General features: G+C 54.6%; 1 protein-coding gene across 3 annotated transcripts in view; it reads left to right on the top strand.

Annotated features, from left to right (window-relative positions):
• The window catches only part of ELL (elongation factor for RNA polymerase II), a 72121-nt gene that overhangs the window by 40449 nt on the left and 13210 nt on the right, over positions 1-18462 (top strand). For all 3 annotated transcript variants that reach the window (XM_027584177.2, XM_027584176.2, XM_027584175.2), the window contains exons 2-6: positions 4019-4066; positions 10462-10583; positions 11033-11196; positions 13268-13542; positions 17139-17263. In XM_027584177.2, the coding sequence (XP_027439978.1) occupies positions 4019-4066; positions 10462-10583; positions 11033-11196; positions 13268-13542; positions 17139-17263 (734 nt within the window). The remainder of the gene's footprint in view (positions 1-4018; positions 4067-10461; positions 10584-11032; positions 11197-13267; positions 13543-17138; positions 17264-18462) is intronic.

Raw genomic sequence — 18462 nt, 5'->3', positions numbered from 1 at the left:
AATGTCCATTTTGGTGGAGGGAAGGAATTTGAATTAGGTCTTTGTTTAAATTTTGGTAAATTTTTATCTGTACACAAATTTCAATAAAATTATGTTTTGTAAGCTCTAAAAAAAATAAAAACCTTACTTTGATCTAAAAACAGATTTCCATTGCAAGTAGCAACCCCCTCCAACAAAACAATGTGTGCCAAAGGCCACTTGAGTGGATGTTGGACACACACAAGTGGTTTCAGTACATTTTAGAACTCTTCAGAGATTTCTCTTTTCTTAAACTCTCTTGTAACAATTTTGTTATGCTTCATTGAAATGTTCTGGGGCCTCTGAGCTGGGAGTTTGTGGCAGGTGGGGTGGTCACATGTCAGTGTGCAGGACACTCCAAATCAGATCCCTGCAGCCCTTGGAGAGGCGACCCTCCTGGTGCCTGTGGTTCCTCCTGGAAATCTTAGGGGGGTGGGGCACAGTGGTGAGCAGGTGCCCCATGTAGAAGAGTCTGCACAAAAGGTCAAGGTAGTCTGCCCTGGGGTGGAGGAGCTGATGGGTAAGAGCTGCAGCTGACTCAGGCAGCCTCATTAACCCAGATTACCAAGGGTGGGCCCTGCTGGGCCTGTAAATGTGGCTATGACTGTGACCAGCTGTCCCCTGTTGGGTGGCGTGGCCTGTGACCTGAGTGCCGTTAGAACACACCTTGTCATCCAGTGAGTGTGAGGACACTAAGGGCTGCTTCTCTCTTTGTTCTAATGTCCTACCAGGTGGGGCCCCTTTCCCCCTGCCTGTACAGGGCTGGTGGAACTTAGTTGGGTCTGGTCCTGATGCCTGTTTTTGTTAGTGGCTATAGACAGGGCCTGTGGGGAGTCATCCAGGTATGTATGTGATAGTAACAAGTGAATTGCTCTGCTGTTGACAAGAAGGGCCTGGTTCTGCTGGACGGAGGAGACACCATGAGAACCAGGGGCCTGGCTCTGTGATGATAGCCAGGCTGCATGGGGACATGGCCTTGGCATTGTTGAGAAGGCCTGGGTTTTTAGGCCTCTCTGCCAGCTTCTCCAATGGTTAAAGTCACTGCCGTCGGGAATGAGTGACTGCGGGAAAGGAGTCTTCTAGATAACTTGCTCGGCAGCTACCATGCCACTTAAATGCTTCACTAAGTGGCCCACAGGGAGCATGTGGTCCAGGGGGAGGGTGGCCCACCACGCCAGCTGGTGTGGGTGCTGGTTGTTGTCTGCCAGGCACTGCTGGGGCTGCCCTGGTGGAGTTCCTTCTGGGGAGATGCACCCTTTTGGGTTCCTCCCCATTATTACTCTAAATCCAGACTTGTATCATCACCATTGTCATGTCCCCTGTCCCCCAAGCTCCTCCCCCAACACAGGCCTTGCCCTGTGTTGATAGACACGCAAGGCACTAGAGTTAGCCCTAGGCTGGCTCCTACATGGGGGCCTGGGCTAACAGACGTGGGGGTGCAAGAAGCAAGCCCCAGGTGCTCTCTGCCAATGTGGCGTCCTGTGTGTCTGCTCTGGGCTTTGTACCTGTTGTTCCCTCTGCTGGGAGCAGCCTGCCTTCCTGTCTTTGATGATCAGGTAAGGTCAGTAGACCTTACCGGCAAAGAGGACTGCTTTGCCTTAGCATTGCCTTTGCTGTGGTGTTCTTGTGTCTTCTGCTGCTTCCTTCCATCTACTCTGTATCCTGCACTGAAAATGGTTAACAGACAGGAATATCTCCTCTGGGTGTTCAGGAATCCTTTGTGTTCAGGTGATGTTGCTCAAAGCCCAAGAGTCTTCAGAGAAAGACCCTCTGTAAGCCTGAGGGCAGGTCACTGCTGTCATGGAGTTGTGTGGATGGCCCATGGAACTTACCCGCTTCAGGTGTAGGGTCTGTGAGTGTAAATACACCACCCTAGACGTTGCCTCCGGCAGCCTGCAGCCACTGCCCGCTCCCACCCATGGCCCGGGCACTCAGTGGTCTGCTTTCTGTCTCTAGTTTTGCCTTTCCTGGAAATTTACATGAACAGAATCATCCGGTGCAGGATGTCCTGTGTTGAGGTACTCTCACTCAGAGGCTTTGAGGTTTGTCCATGTTGTGTCCATCAGGAGTTTGTTCCCTTTTATTTCTGGGTAGTATTCTGTTGTTACTTCGTCCACCAATTGATGGGTATTTGGGTTGTTGCTGCCTTTTGGATACTAAGAGTAATTCTGCTGTGCACATCTGTATATACGTTTTTATGTAGACCTGTATTTTCATTTCTCTTGGATCTGTCCCTTGGAGTGGAAATGCTGGGTTATATGGCAACTGTGTTTAACCTTTTTTAGAAACTACCAGATCGTTTTCCACAGTGGCTTTGCCGTGCGCACTCCCACCGGTGTGTTGGGTATTGTCCTTTTCATTTTAGCCGTCCTGATAGGTGCGTGGTATCTCCCTGCGAAACCTGCACTTCACTGATGACTAGTGGCTTCTTACATGCTCATTGGCCACCTGCAGGTTTTCTTTTTGGTCTCTGTCTTTAACCCAGTTCCAAGCAAAGGCTTCTTAAATGTATCTGCAAGGGCCTAGCCGGTCCAGGGACCCCACAGGTGCTGTGTTTCTCATTCTCTGAACGTCAGCCCCAGGGGTGGGGGGTGAGGGGCAAGGTCAGGTTGTGGCTTATAGAATGGGTCAGCTGGTCCTGAGCCTGCTTTGGGGAAAGCCTGGCCTGTCTTCAAAGCACGGCGACCCTCCAAAGCAGGGGTTGGTTTCCTGTCCTGGAGCAGGACAAGGGACTGGAGGATGTCCCATATCTGATAGCCTGGCAGTGAGAAGGTGATGTGCTTTGGAAGTGTAGGGTAGTTTCTAGGGTGTCAGATCTCAGGACACTTGGAAATTCTGCTGCCCCAAGTTCACTGACAAACTGCTGCAGTGCCAGAGTCCTTGAGATTTGGCAAAAGAGGGGGCTCTTGGTAAACAAAGCGTGTGTGTGTGGGGGTGGAGTACATGTACGGCTTGTATGGTCCCAGCTGCTGAGCCATGTCTGCCTCATACAACTACAGCCCTCAGCCTAGCAGCTGATGGACCCATGCACCCCGAGAGGCCAACCTGCCCATTGGTTGGTTCTTCCGGTGATTCTAGAGAGCTATTTCACCCACCCAGGGCTTGTGGTGGGCCTGACAGTCTGGGTGGGGAGCAGACAGGTAGTCAGTCCAGACATCTGGTGTCTGGGAGTGGGGGGGGCCAGCTGGAAGGGTCTCCTCTCACTGCTGGTTGGGCTGGGTTGCAGGCCCGAGGGGCAAGCTTGGATGGAGATGCGAGAGCCCAGGCGTCTGGAGAAGGCTGGGGAGGATAGTAGGCACAGAAGCGAGGAGGGTTTGGGGACTGAGGGGGAAGGGGTTGTGGTGACAAACTAGGGCCACGCTGTGGGGTGATACGTGCTGTACAGAAGGTGGGCGCTTGGGGCCCAAGATGGGTGAGAAGGAGAGGTGTGACCCTCCATCTGGATCCATGTTCTTTCTAAAATTCTGACAGAAGGCTGATCTCTGAATAGCTGAAGCTTAAAGTATTTTGAGTTTTTAAGTATATTTTTTCTTGTGACATTTGGAAATTCCGCCACCCCAGGCTCAGTGACAAACTGCTCTGAAGTTGTGACGTGGGAGCTGAGCAGGCCTTGGGCCCTGTCCTGGCAGGGTGTTTGGGGGGGCGGGGCGCATCACCTCGTCAGCCTGCCTTCTGGCCAGCGGTGCTCATCCATTGCGATTCCCTTCTGAGGGGTGTCTCCGAAGCAGGGTGGTCTGGGCTGCTGTTGGTTTGGGGGTAACAGTGAGGGGCTGCCCATTGCCTGTGTCTCCACTCTTACCTCTTATATACCGGCCATTCAGGAACTCCTGCTGATCCTTCAAAATTCTCCAGTGACCTTTCCTGCAATTTTCAGACGTGTGTGTGTTTTCTCTTGTGTCTCCTGAAAACACTGTCCTTACCCTACTCTTTCTATACCTGGGAAGTAAGCTTTGGATTTTGAGATATCTTTATTGACATTTTCCCATTTGCTTTTTTGCAGGAGTCTTTTTCACTGAGACCATCAATCCGATTTCAAGGAAGTCAAGGGGTGAGTCTTTTTTGTCTTAAGCATATCTGGAATTGTGACAGTGTGCTCTCTGGCCTGTTGTGGCATGCTGGGCACAGAAACAGGCTGGGGGCAGCATTTTGGTCCCATCTCTCTGTGTGTCAGGCCAGGCGCTGTGCCGAGCTAAGGTCTGCCAGGTTGGTCCCATGACTGGGGCCACACCAAGAGGCTCTCTGGGGTGAATGCAGCTTCTCTGCCCAGCAGTCCCTCAGAGTCTCCCCTTCCTTCCTGTAGCCAATGCATAGCTGACTCCCAGGCCCCCAAGTCTCTGTTCTGATCTGATCTCTGCACTGATTCAAAATTGAGGTGTCCCAGGGGACAAGCAGGCCTGGAGCTGTGGCCTCCCCAGGAGCTGGTTTGTTGGTGCACCTGGGACCATGGGTGTCTGATTTTAGTACTGGGCTGCCAGTGGGGGGAGGGGGTCGTTATAGAAACTGAGCACTCCATGTTTTCTGAAACGTATTTATTTCATTCTATAGAAAATGGATCATCTTATAGAAAAATTGGGAGAATAAGAGAAAAAAAAAGTGGGACGAGTTGTCCACAATTCTTGCCCCCCAACACCCATCACACATGCCTTGGAACATTTCAGGTTTTTTTTTTCTGGTCCTTATTGCAAGTCTTTTTTTTTTTAATCTGAAGTGTTGCCACAAGTGTCTGAGTCAGTTTCCACCTGACAGCTGGCCGGCTGCCTCCTTATGGAGGAGGTCTGTGGGTTTCACCCCTGCCAGCGTGTTCTAGAGAGACAGGGCCTGTAGAAGATCATGTGTCTGTGTGTGCAGATGCAGAGATACCAAGAGGTACATTGCAAGGCATTGGCTCCTACAGTTGTGGGACTGGTGAGGCTGAAGTCCATGCATGGAGCAGGCAGGAATGGGCACTGTGGTCCACAGGCGAGCTTCTTTGTCCCCCGGGAAACCTCAGTTTCCCTCTTAAGGCCTTCAGCTGATTGGGTGAGGCCCACTCAGACTATTGAGGGTCGTTCTCTTAAAGTCAGCTGGTCGTGGATGTCACCACATCTACAGAATACCTCCATCCAGATTAGCATTCATGGCATCACTTGGGGCTGTGGCCTGGCCAGGTGCACATGTGAACTGAACTGACCATCATACCAAGACCTATCAAGATCATCAAGACCCCCTGAAAGGCCTCAGAGTCCCTGCTTCCCCAGTGCCTCCTCAGGGACATCGCACCTCTGTCCGGCCGCTTCGGATTCTTGTGGCAGCCTTCCCTTTATCTTCCCTGGGACATTTCCCCAAGGGCAGAGGTCAGTGTTGGGGGCAGGGTTCCCTGGGCTTGCTGCCAGACTGGCCTCATGTCGCCCTCTGGTGGCCAATGGCCATGCTGTGCCCTCAGCAGTCAGGGAAAGAAGAGGAAGTGGATCCATGGAAAGGGCCACTGAGATCAGTGGCTTATCTAGTGAGCAGCATTTTCTGGTCAACAAGACACCACATGACCACTCACAAAAGGCACAGAAGCACCACGAGGTTCTCCTGGGCTGTGCCTTGGGTTGCCCAAATTTCTGTGCAAAGCCTCAGAGCCATGTCCGTTCAACTTAGGGGTTCTACCACCTTAGATTTAGAGTCATGTTTTACCCACTTTTCCTTCTTTCTGGATTTTCTCATGTGTAACAGAGTTTCTAGAAGGTTCTGAGGGTACAGAGGCCCTGTGCCGCAGCTCTGGGCAAGCCAGACCACGATTCTTCACTAGGAGGATATTCCCTGTGTGAGCCTGTGTGAGGGCTGGAGGGTGCCAAGTGGCGAGGAGGAGTGCTATTCTTTCCCTGCTTACTGTGAAGGGTCAGGCACTAGGTCTGCCCTCTGTGTCCTCTGGACCTTGTCCTTCTCCTCCTGGGCATTGATGGGATGCATCCCCTCCCCCCGACAGTTGTGAGGGGCCTGGCCTTGTGCTAGGCACTTAGCGGGCTGCATCTGCATAGTCACCCTGCTGCTGGAGGAGGCAGGGCACCTGGGCTCTCGCCTCCCACTTCTCCTGGTCGCTCAGCTGCTTGTGCATAGCTGAGGTTGGAGATGGAGCCAGTGAGGTAGGCTGGACAGAGCGAGGAGCAGGCAGGAGGTCAGTGGGGTGGGGCTGGGCAGGCTCATTCAGTGTTCGTGGGGAATGGGCTAATTCCATGTTTGGCTCTTTGTACAGTGACGGGGACCCTCTTTCCCAGAGGCCCATGAAGCTGATAGACTGAAGATTGAGACCCCCTCTGTAGGCTCCTGAGCTCAGGGACCTTGGCCAGTTTTCACCATCCCTCAGCCTCCTTGCCCAGGAGATGGGCTCTCTGCCTCAGGGGTCGTGTGTATGTGTGTTCATGAGGCCTTAGGAGAACCAGTGTCCTCCTTGCAGCCCAGAATGAGCTCGCTCAGCTCCTCGTGTGCATCCCCCTCGGTGCGCATAGCCAGCATTGGGCTTCAGCACTGAGCACTGCCTGGGTGGGAGTCCCATCTGGCTTGGTCACCTGCTTATGCTTGCAAGCACCATGAGAACCCGGCCTGCCCAAGGAGGTTGTGGTGTGCAGCCGGGCCCTGGTGTTGGCTGCTTCCTTGGCGTGACTAACGGCATTTGCCAGGGTGCCCAGAGAACCTGGCCCACCGGTAGCATGTTGGGCCTCTGGGGGGTCACGTGCCAGAGCAAGATGTTCATCTTTGTTTCGTTTGCCAAGTACATGTTTGTGTTTGCATTCTCTGCCTTCTCTCGAACACTGAGCTGGCTGACCTGGGCCCCTCTGCTGTCTGGGGGTCACTTCTAAGTTGTTAACCTCTGACAGCTGGTGAAAAGTCAGCCTCCAGAGGGGAAGAGAAACCCCCACCTGACCAGCCCCACCCTGAAACTCTTCAGTTGATGAAAAAAGAGAAGTAGGGTTGGTATCCAAGGCTGTTAAGGGTCTCGGCATTTCCCTGTGCTACGCCAGGAGCCTGAACTGCACTTTCTAGACTGAGGTTTGGCAGTTCTGGTTAGAGGCGTTTGACCAGTTTCTGTCTGTGTGTCTAGGAGCCGTCTCTGTGGGAGCAGTTAAGGGCATACACAAGATTGAACCGCTAGCTGCTTATTGCTGCGTCATTTGTAACAGGGACAATTTGGAAACAGTCTAAAAACTTTCTAAAATGGGGGGTTTTGGAGTTGGGAGCCAACTGTGTGCCAGGGTTGACCAGAGTGCGGGGGCTGTGCACTCCCTCTCCTGAGCTTGCTGGGTGGGTGAGAGCATGAGAACAGCACCTGGAGTGCAGGCAAGTGCTTAGCGTGCGCCCTGAGCCTGGGGTTGAGAGAGTGCCCCAGGGCGGCAGAGGATGCTTTCTCTTGGAAGTCAAGTTCAGCAATGGTAGTTCTCTGTACCCAGAATATGCTTTATTCTGAAGCTTCCCCAGGAAGTGACAATAACTAAGAAAACAAGTGTTGCCTGAAAACTCTTCTGGTCAGAGAGAAGACCCTGGTCAGTTGACGTTTGGGTTCCTGTACGTGCCCGTTGACCTCATTCTTACCTGAATGGAATATCAAGTGCTTTCCCCACCAGTTTTTGCCCCCAGGACTTGCTGTGTCTTTTCGCAGCCCCCACCTATGCTGCAAACACGCGGCCCCACAGACCTGGGGAGGAGGGGGGCAGGCAGGCCCGGCTTGGGACAGATTTCAAAGGATAAGGCTCTGGCAGGAGCCTGTGCCCCCTCGCAGGCCTCAGAGGCACTCAGGGCCACCCAGGAAGGACAAACCTGTTTGCTGCTCCAGCTCTGCGCACACAGACGCTCAATTAGGTTTATAGTGACCTAACCCGGAGTCAGGGCTGTCATCAGACGCACCCAAACCTACGTGCTCAGGCCAGCTGAGGGCCACATGGTGGCCCCCGTGGGACAGCTGAGACTTGGTCCAGAAGGCACATGCTCTGGCTGACCAGGGCTGAGTTTCGGGCCACATCCTAGAACATGTGCCAAGCTCTTCGCTTGACCCAGAGAAAGCCATGCGTTCCTGGGCTGTTCATGCCCAGCTGGCTGATTTCCCTGCCTGGTTCCCAGTGACTGGTAACCAATAACCAGCGTCGTTTGGGAGCGGCAAAGCAGCCTGCTAACAGGAGGATTCCAGGAGCCGGGACTGAGAGAATGGGCCACACCAGGCTCCCCACAAACCTCCCCTCTACTTCCCTCCCTCCCCAACTCCTGTGCTCCCCACTTTGTCCTGAAGGATACCGGAGACCTCTGTGTGTGTCCTCCCCTGTCACAAGCAGCATTTAGTGCTCCTCTGCATTAGTTTCAAGCTCAGGGTTCCTCACCATCCTCTGGCTCCAGTAGCTACACAAATCCGCTTCTGGGCTCTGTGCTGGGACCCCCACTTCCAGAATAAATTTTGAAAGTGGGCATACGCACCTGTGTAGAAAAGGTTTAGATGGGGTAAAGGGGTTACAGTGCAGGGTCCCCCACAGGCCCCATCCAGAGAAAAGCCCAGTTGCTTTGGGACTCAGACCTGACTTCCCTTCTCTTGGGTGACAGCCCAGTCACTGTCCTCTGAGCAGACCGAGGTGGAAAATGCCACCTGGGGGGAGGGGAGGCACATCTCCATCAGAGCCAGGATGGGATGAGGGAGAGGTTCAAGGATGGGGTGGAGAAAGCCCCCACCCCCACCCCCACCCCCACCCCCACCCCCAACGGCAGCGGGTGTCAGGCTCTGCAGGAAGCTGCTTTTGATTTGCTGATTTTGTGGTGCATGAGCTTCCTGCTGCATTCTGGGCTGCTGCGTCAGTATGTATCTGGCTTCGGCTTCTCTCCTGCAGTGACCCTCAGCAGCCCGAGCCTTGGCATCTGGGCAGCGTGTTTCCAGCTACTTCTATAATGGAGAACAAAAAGTCACATCCAAGAAGGGATGAGTGTGGGGCGCCTGGGTGGCTCAGCCGGTTAAGCTGCTGCCTTCGGCTCAGGTCATGGTCCCTGGGATCGAGCCCCACATCGGGCTCCCTGCTCAGCGGGGAGCCTGCTTCTCCCTCTCCCTCTGCCTCCCACTCTGCCTACTTGTGCTCGCCCTCTCTCTCTGTCAAATAAAATCTTAAAAAAGAAAAGTGGGGGGCATGAGTGGACAGCACAGGGTGGCCACAAGTGTTGGAAAGGAGATGTGTGCAGACAGGACAGGGCTCAGCTGCCATGTCTGGGAGCCACTCTGAGCCAGGTTGGCTCTCACTGGGTATATCCGGGCCTCTCCTAGGGGCAGGGACTGACCATATGCTGGGCAGGTCACTCAGTGTTTGGGGGCCAACTCTAGGCCAGGTGGACATGCAGGTTCCCTATGGGTCCATGCACCAGCCTGAGGGGCGGGGCAGGGAGGCCGTGAAGCTGGGTCAGGAGCAGCATCCTTTCTTGTGGCCCGAGCCACTGTGTTCTCAGTCTCAGACAGGCTGAACTGCCCTTATTTACTCGTGACAGCGGGGCCGGGGTGGAATTCAGCTGGGCCATGTTTGATCTGGTGCTGATGAGGGTTGTTGGTAGCTCACCTCATTGGAGAGGAAACAGGGCTTGGGCGTACTGAGGTGGTTTGATAGCCTGGGGATGAGGCCGGAATGTGGCCTGCCCATCCCCTTAATCTCCATTTACCACTTGTGCCCCTCTTGTGTGTCTGTCAGCTGTGATGAGCTCCTGCACCCAAAACCCAGCGATTACTTTATGAGGGGCCACCACAGGGTGACAGAGGGTTCTGGAGGCCCATCCTGCACCCTGACCAGAGCATGGGGTCTTCCTACCAACTCCCTCAAACTAGGGAGGGTTGGTCTGGAATCCTGCAGTGGCCTCTGGGTACAAGGCTGTCCCACCTACGCTGAGCCCTATACCTTGGCTGGGACCATTGCTGTCTGTCTGTCTGCCAGCCAGGCTGTCCATCCCTTCTGCAGAGGCACTGCCCAAAGTCATGGTTACATTAGCCAAGACATTCATCCTGTGTCACGTTTAACCATGTCATGGTTTGTTGAGGTGAGTGCTGCCCATCTGTGAGCCCCTCAGGGCCTGCAGGGCAGTGAGTGGACATTTAGGTGGAGTCTGTATCCCACAGGGGAGCAAGGGTTGGAGTATCTTGGCTGCTCAGTGTGCCCTGATGGCTCCCGATGCCCATCTTGTCTCATTTCATCTTCACGCATGTCCCAGGCCAGATCTGCCCCATTTGCTGGGCAGGAAACTGGGTCGTGACCCAGATCAAGGTGGGATCCCTGTCTCCGGGTGTATGTTAAGCGCTCTATGCTCCTCAGACCGAGATGCCATCACTGCTTAGAAAGTGCTAGCACATTCTCATTGTGTCAAGTTGTGGGGATGGTCTGAGGTCCAGTGGATGGGCCATCCCATGGTGCCTGCCCCCACACCCCTGTGTTGTGGACCTCTCAGTGATGTCTCCCGTTCTCTACACAGCACATCTCCATCCCCCAGCCTGACTGCCCCACAGAGGCACGGACATTCTCCTTCTACCTCTCCAACATTGGCCGTGACAGCCCCCAGGGCAGCTTCGACTGCATCCAGCAATATGTCTCCAGGTGAGGTCCTACCTGGGCTCAGTGCCCCATTCTTCTTTTTCTTCTTCTTCTTTTTCTTTGTTTCTTTTTTTTAAGTTTGTTTATTTAAGTAATCTCTACACCCAATATGGGCCTTGAACTCACGACCACAAGATTGAGAGCCGCACGCTCTACAGACTGAGCCAGCCAGGCTGCCCCAGTGCCTCCTTCCTTCCTTTACATGAGCCTTGCTGCTGCTTTCAGTGTGTGCGGGGCATGGGTGCAGATCCTGGCCTGCTGCCTCTGCTCAGGGGCCTAGGTTGCCTTGTTTCTTCCAGATCAAGATGTGCCATGTAGAAACCATGCTGCTCAAGTTATCACCGACGCCATTTCCCAACTGGGGATTGTTGGGGCGGGGGGCATGGGCTCCTAGACTGTCTCTCCTTGTCATCCCCGCAGTTCACCTTGGCTCCTGGCCCCTTATCTTGCAGCCATGGGGATGTTCACCTGGACTGCCTGGGCAGCATCCAGGACAAAATCACGGTGTGTGCCACCGACGACTCCTACCAGAAAGCACGGCAGAGCATGGCACAGGCCGAGGAGGAGACACGGAGCCGTGGTGCCATTGTCATCAAGGCTGGAGGCCGCTACCTGGGTGAGGAAGAGGCCTGGGACTTCACCTGTCGGGGGGCTCATGCCTGCTGGGCACCTGTGGGGTTGGGGAGCAGGAGAGACTCAGGACCTGTCCTGGCCAGGAGCTGGAGTGATGGGTTGACAGGTGTGGCCCCAAGCAGGGTGAGCCAAGTCGTTGTTGGGTCAGAAAGGAAGGTCCTGTTGCATTGGCTGAGTCAGCTGGGGGCTGTGGCATCTGTTGATTGCCCAGTTTGAATAAGAGCCCCAAGAACTCTAGGAATTCCAAATCCACGGGCCCCTCTCCCAGGCTCTCACCTCGGGGATCTCTACCCATCAGAGAGGTAGACCCGCTCTTCGACAGCAGGGCTGCGGTCTGTCCTTCAGCAGCCACCCCTGCCCTCACCTGCCTGGCCGGCTCTTCCCTAAGACTGACATGGCCAGTGGCAAGGTGCAGATGGCGAGACCTACCCTGTGGCAAGTGGCCTGCTGCTGGGTTGGGGCCAATGAGGGACCGTCGAGTCGCACCTAGGAAGGAAATGTGTTGACTCCCTGCTGGATGAGAAGGCCCTGGCGGCATATCATCTGCTTGGAAACAGTTTTGGTGAAGTTGAGACACCAACAGCATGAAAAGTGTTTACTTGTAGGAAGCTCCATTCCTGCTTTAGTTTTCCCAGCACCTAGGTCCAGACAAGTTCAAGAGTCATGAGGATTCAAGGCCGGGGGGAAGGGTGTTAGGCCTAAGGGAGGCTCAAAATGGCTCACAGCAAACCAGGACCTTGGTGGCTTTTGGGGTTTTTTCTTTTTTAAGAAAAGGTAGGAGGATTTCAAAGCCCCCCAAAGGAGCACATGATTTCACTGGCTTGGCAGTGGGGTTGACTCTGAATGAAACCCCAGATGTCCGTGCAGGAGTCTGTGTCGCCAGTGACCGCTGTGTCTGGGTGGACGTGGCCATGCGTGCTGAGGGAGCCTGTGCTCTGGGCTGTGGCCGCTGCTGGAGACAGCCACACGAGAGCAGTCGCCAAAATCCAAAAATGCTTCCACTGCCTGCTCTCACCTCGAGGTGCAGATGTGGACATACGTATACATCTCGGTAAATTTCTGGTCCTTTCGCCTAAAACTTGGTGAGAAATGTGGCTTCTGCCACTTTGGGTACAGCAAGAGTTTTGCAGTGGTTTTGGTTCTGGTGGAAGCACTTGTCACCTGGCCTCTGAAGACAGACATGCTTGTCCCACTGTGTCAGGCCTCTCCCTGACCCTGCGTTGGCCCATCAGCTGGGTCCTCTGGGGACCTGAGGATTCTGACAGCACTTCCTCCTGTGTTAATTTGACAAATGAGATTTAAGGGATGAGAGCAAAAAACATCCTCATAGAGAGCTTTCTGGCCCAAGGTCATGAAACATGCGCTGTCCTCCCTTGGCCATGCGTGTTCCCTCAGTGGCAGTGCTGCTATCCAGGGGTTAGTTAATGGTTTCTGAGTGGAGGCCCCTCCCTCCAGAGCAGAGCTGGAGTCTGTTTGCTCTAGAAGGGTAGGGGATCAGGCTGCTGCCCCTGGGACTCTGAGCACAGCCATGTCTGCCCAAGAAGCGCTCAGCAGGGTTGCAGCTGGGGAGCTGCTCCTACCCTGGGGTCTCCAGAGAAGGTGCCCAAGCAGCCTGATGCCTTTGTTCACTCCTTTTTCATAAGAGAGAATGGGGGATCCTGTGGGGCCAGCACAGTGCTGTGATGTGTAGGCTCTGGGGGCATCTCCCTCTGGCCATTCAGGAACCCCCACTCTTTTTGCCATCAGCCCCCTCTCCCTGCAGTGGTCGGGCTGCCCGTGATGAAGTCCGTTGTTTCCTGCAGCTCCTGCTTCTGACACTGGGGGCCCTGCAAGTGCCTGATGAGCTGTGTGTGGTCAGCAGGTGGTGCTCTCAGCTGTCCTGGGTCCCCACCGAGCTGGCTGGGCTGGACAGGGCTTGAAACTGCCTTCCCCTCGGGCTGGTGGCCATCAGTGGGCATCCACGCACCCGCTCAGAACTTGGCATCAGCCCCAGGCAGAGGGGCACAGAGGCCCCCCACCCCCTCACATCCCTAATGCCTTGGCTCTTGTTGCAGGCAAGAAGGTTCAGTTTCGGAAACCAGCCCCGGGGGCCACGGACGCTGTGCCCTCCCGGAAGCGGGCGACCCCCATCAACCTGGCGAGTGCCATCAAGAAGAGCAGTGTTGGTGGCATTAGCGGGGGCAGTGGGGTGTCTCAGAGGCCTTTCCGTGACCGGGTGCTGCACCTCCTGGCACTGAGGCCCTACCGGAAGGCCGAGCTGTTGCTGCGGCTACAGAAGGACGGCCTGGCCCAGGCGGACAAGGATGCGCTGGATGGCCTCCTCCAGCAGGTTCGTGCTTGCCCGGGGCCAGGTTGAGGGTCCAGTCAGCCTCAGGTGGCCTCTGCACAGGGTCTGGACACAGGGCAGCCTGGAAAGGGCCCTTCCCGAGGTCTCTTCCAAGATTCTCAGCCTGCCTCAGAGCCTCGGCCTCCTGGGTTAGGACGTGCTTAGGGCTGTCACGGACATGTCCCTTGTCGTGGTGCTTGCTGTCCAGTGGCAATGAGGATGGCTTAGAGTGAGGTCAGCACCCTTGTCCACACCATCTGCTAACACACAGGCAGGAGGCACAGCACAGAGGATCCTAGACTTTAGTCGCCTGATGATTTTAGAATCAAAAGAAGCCTGGGTAACCACAGATGTGAGTTAACAAGAGCTCAGGCTCCTCAGTCAGGTGGGCTTCCCTGCCACTCACCAGCCGTGGCCCCTTCACTTGTGGACCCTCGGGCTGGCACGTGCGGCCGCAGCTTGCCAGCAGCACCTCTTGAGGGGTGGAAGGCTGAGCTGGAGGGAATGGGACGTCTGCAGATGGAGCCTGCTGTTACAGAACAGCTCAGGCTTCAGAGCAAGAGCTGTGGGCCTGGCTGCTTTCCCTAGGCCCTTCCCTGTCTCCCAAAGCCCATGGAGGGAGCTTGAGGAGCCCTGGGAAGCTGAACAGCTTGTTCTGGCTTCGCCACATCAGCTGGGCCATGCAGATACCTCGGAGCCCTGCCGCGAGGTTCACACGGCTCGCAGTGGACAGTCCCGTCCTGCGGAGGAAGTGTGGTCGCACCTCTACGGGTTCTGTCCACCAGCTCACTTGCCCCTCCTGCATCCTGCCTCAGATGCTCTGGGCGCACAGACAGTGCAAAACTCACATGCTGAGATAATCAGTAGTTGTATCTGAGGATGAGCCACGGGGTTCGCTGCCCCTCATCTCGCTGGGACCCTGGCCTTGGGGGCTCCATTTGCCAGGAAACTGTGTGGATATGGCCTCTTTTTTTTTTTTTTTAAAGAGTGTGTGTGCAAGCAGGGGGGAGGGGGGCAGAGGGAGAGAGAGAATTCTAAGCAGGCTCCGCACCCAGCATGGAGCCCGACATGGGGCTCAATCTTACGACCCTGAGATCATGACAAAATCAAGATCCGGACGCCTGACCAGCTGAGCCACCCAGGCGCCCCCGGATTTGGCCTCTTGAGGCACTGTGCCCCACTCAGAGGTTGTACAGGTGAGAACCAAGCTGCGCAGTTTCTCCCTCTTGAGCATATGAGTTGGCTCAAGGCCTATTAGAAGATAGCTATGTAGCTACATGGCTCAGAAGTTTTCTTTGGCAGAGGGGCTTGCCAAAGCATCCAGAAAGCTCCAGAACCAGGAATGATGTTCCTGGGGGGTTTGTTTCCTTGGAAAGTTGCAGGTGTCAGCCTTATCCTTGGGAACTTGGGGGAAGCACAATGGAGGCCCTCCCCCTAGGCTGGAACTCGGAGAGAATGAGGCAGGGCTGGCAAAATGCCGGGTCTTTAGATGTAAGCCAGGACTGAAGACACAGGCCTGCCCTTGGACGTGCTGCAGCCCACACTGCTGTCCAGTTAGGTGGCCATCAACCCCTACTGTGGCATTCTTGGAAATGCCCTTGCTCCCACCTTCCTCTCTTGCCGTTTGTGCCCAGAAGAAAGAAGAAGCACATGAGCCCCTCAAATGCAGAATGTGAAACTTGGCTGACAGAACACACAGTTACACCTGAGATTTATCCTCTGAGCAATCCTCAAATGTGGCCAGAACACCAGCCTCGGTTTTCCGAAGAGCTAGGGATCTGTCGGTACTGATGTTGTTCTGCCCGGGGTGCCTGCTTTTTTAACCTCTGAGATGCTGTGGTTGCTCCCAAGCCCTTTCCCAGGATCAGAGAGGCACCGTGCTGGGCTCTGGCTTCTCTGGTTGATTTGGATTCAGCAGCCTCCTGTGGGGCAGCTTATCTGGTGTCTGTGGGCAGAACATCCTCCCCATGTCTACTCTGATTTCTTCTGAATGGCCCCATCTGCTTTGTGCTTCTGTATTTACTACCCAGCGCGTCGTCCCCGGCAGCTGTGGGTAGTATAGCAGGACCCCAGCAGCTTGAGGAAGGGGAAGGTCTCAGGGGATTCTGTGGGCTGGGCCTTGCACAGGCTCGTCATTTCCAGCTTCCCGCAAGTGATCAGGGATTCCGATGAACAGCACAGATGAAACCGCACTCTTCAAAGGCACCTTCTCTCTTCCTTCTGTGAAAACATCCAAGGCAAAGATTTAAAGCATCTGTCTCCGGTGCTGGCGGGGCCTCAGAGAAACCCGGAGGCTCATCCTCTGTGGGTGGGAGTGTTGATGGGTGGGTGGCTCCTCTGGAGAGCATTTTAACAAAACGCATCAAGAGCCATAAAAATGTTCAGAGCCTTTGACCCACTAATCCCACTTCTGGGAAGCTGGCCGAAGGAAGCCATCACCAGCGTGGAAAAACCTGCACACAGCGGTGTCTGTTTATGCTACAGAGAAACTGGAAGTGGCATCAGCATCCAACAAAGGAGAAATCTTTGAGTAAATCACAGTGCACATGCTTGGTGGAATATTACTTAGCCATTAAAAAATGCTCCCTGAGGAAACCCTCGTGACCTGGAGTCCTCTTAGAAGCCTGTGATAGTGAAAAACATCAGCTGCCGCACCAGCTCTCTGCGGCCAACAAAGTGGGGCAGGGCTAGCTGGTTGCGGGGAAGGTGGACGTAGCCTGGCCCCTGGAGGCCCTGGCTCCCCCACCCGCCACCATCTCTGCCACAGAAGTGCGTATCCAAGAGGTGGGGTGTCAGTCTCTCCAGGCTGCTGTACCAGAATAACAAACTGGGTGGCTTATAAACAACAGATGTTTACTTCTCACGATTCTGGAGGCTGGGAAGTCCAAGATCAAGGCGCCAGCAGACTGGGTGTTTGGTGAGGGCCCCCTTCCCGGTTCACAGACTGTCTTCTCACTGGGTTATCACATGGCAGGGGTGGGGAGGGAGCCTTCTGGAGTCTCTCATAGAGGGACACTTCACATTCATGAGGGCTCCACCCTGATGACCTAATCACCTCCCAAAGGCCTGCCTCCTAATACCATCATTTTGGGTGTTGAGATTTAATATGAATTTTGGTAAGACAAAAACATTCAGTCCATAACAGGGGAGGCTGGTGAAGGGGTCCTGTGTAAAAAAAAGGCAGCCCCCCTTGCTTTAGAGCCAACCTGTCTTCCAGCAGCTATAAGACATGTGCGTCCGGACCTGGTGTTCTGATACTTTTGCATCCCAAGGCTTGCTGCCCCCCGTGTACAGGGGATGGGGGGGGGTGCTGTCCTCTTTCCTGTGTCTCTGCCCCCCACCCTCCATCAAATGCTTTCAGTAACTTCTGCCTCTCCTGGGGCTTCTGGCAAGATAACCCCGTCTCTCTCTCTCTTTTTTTTTTTTTTTTGTCAGAGCACAAGAAGAGAGGGGGCAGAGAGTGAGAAGCAGACTCTCCACTGAGCAGGGAGCCCCATGGAGGGCTTGATCCCAGGACCCTGGGATCATGACCTGAGCCGAAGGCAGCCGCTTAACTGACTGAGCCACCCAGGCATCCTGATCCTGTCTCTGTCTTACAGGTGGCCAATGTGAATGCCAAGGATGGCACATGCACATTGAAGGACTGTGTGTATAAGGATGTGCAGAAGGACTGGCCTGGCTACTCGGAAGGGGACCAGCAGCTGTTGAAGCGGATGCTTGTCCGGTAATGCTGCCTCCCATGCCTGGGCATGTCCCCGCACCCTGGTTCTGGGGCAGATGTCATCCTGAGGATGCTGGGGTGACCTAGTGTGGTCCCAAAGGCCACGGGACCCTTGAGCAGGATGGAAGGATCTGTGGAGGCTCTCTAGCAGTCTTTCCCACTACCTGGGACGCCACAGAGCCGAGCCAGCCCACTCTGGCCTCCTACTGGGGGAAAGGCCAGCTCCTGTTGAAGGGAGTGGAGGGTGCAAGTCACCCACCCGAACACCAGAATGCCCAGACGGAAGTATTCAGTCAGCCCAGCTTGTTCCACACTTCCTTTCCCATCAAGCTCCCTTCCAAAACCTGCGCATCCCCACAGGCTTCGGCTACAGGCCACCTCCTTCTTAAAAAGAACCTCTCAGGAACTTGAAGCAGAGAAACAAAGCAAAATAAAACTCCCCACAGGCGTGATTAAGTAGCATTAATTAAACACATTCCCTCTCAGATTAATTGGGACCTGAGGTCAGGAGTGGCCTTGGTGGCTCAGGGGAGGAGTGGTTAAGTAGGCCCCTGCCTGGCTCAGGTGAGCAATTAATGATTTCCTTCTCAACTGATGCCTGACTTGGGAGCACGGGCTGTGAATCACCGTTCAGAGCAGGCTGATACACTAATTAGTCTTTAAATGATTTCTCAGGGACTTGAGTTATTTATGAGGTTGGTTGTTTTTTTTTTTTTTTAAGTTCAGCTGTTTAAAGCAGTAATTGCATGTAGACTTGGGGCTATTCTAGGTGAACCCAGAGTTTCTCCTCAGCCCTGCAGGACACTCCTCCCCAAGCCAGTACCTGCTTCTGAGCCAGCCTGGGGTCACTGGTCTGGCTGTCCAAAGGTCTTGGGGAGGCTGAGGAGCTGTTCTCAGTAGAAGACCACTCCTACCCCCATCCCCTCTCTGGCATCTCCTGTTCCCCCTAGCTAAATATGTTGGGTTGGTACTGTCACCTCCTACAGGTGTTTTCATCCATCAAACATTTTTGGTCAGAGTCTGGTGCTGAAATGGTCAAATTTGCCCAACCAAGTGCTTTGAGGTGACGAGGGACACACGAAGGGAACTGTAAGGCTGTTCCTGGCCTCCCTCCCTTCAGAGCCTCTTGTTAGGTAGCTGCTGTTCTCAGACCCCAAGGGCCTTGGCCACACAGAGCTCTCCAGAAGGGACTTGGCCAAGAG

Source organism: Zalophus californianus, chromosome 1 (genome assembly GCF_009762305.2).
Source record: "Zalophus californianus isolate mZalCal1 chromosome 1, mZalCal1.pri.v2, whole genome shotgun sequence".
Classification (NCBI taxonomy): Eukaryota; Metazoa; Chordata; class Mammalia; order Carnivora; family Otariidae; genus Zalophus; species Zalophus californianus.
The sequence above is the reverse complement of the archived record's forward strand: the minus strand, read 5'-3'. Positions and strand labels throughout refer to the sequence as shown.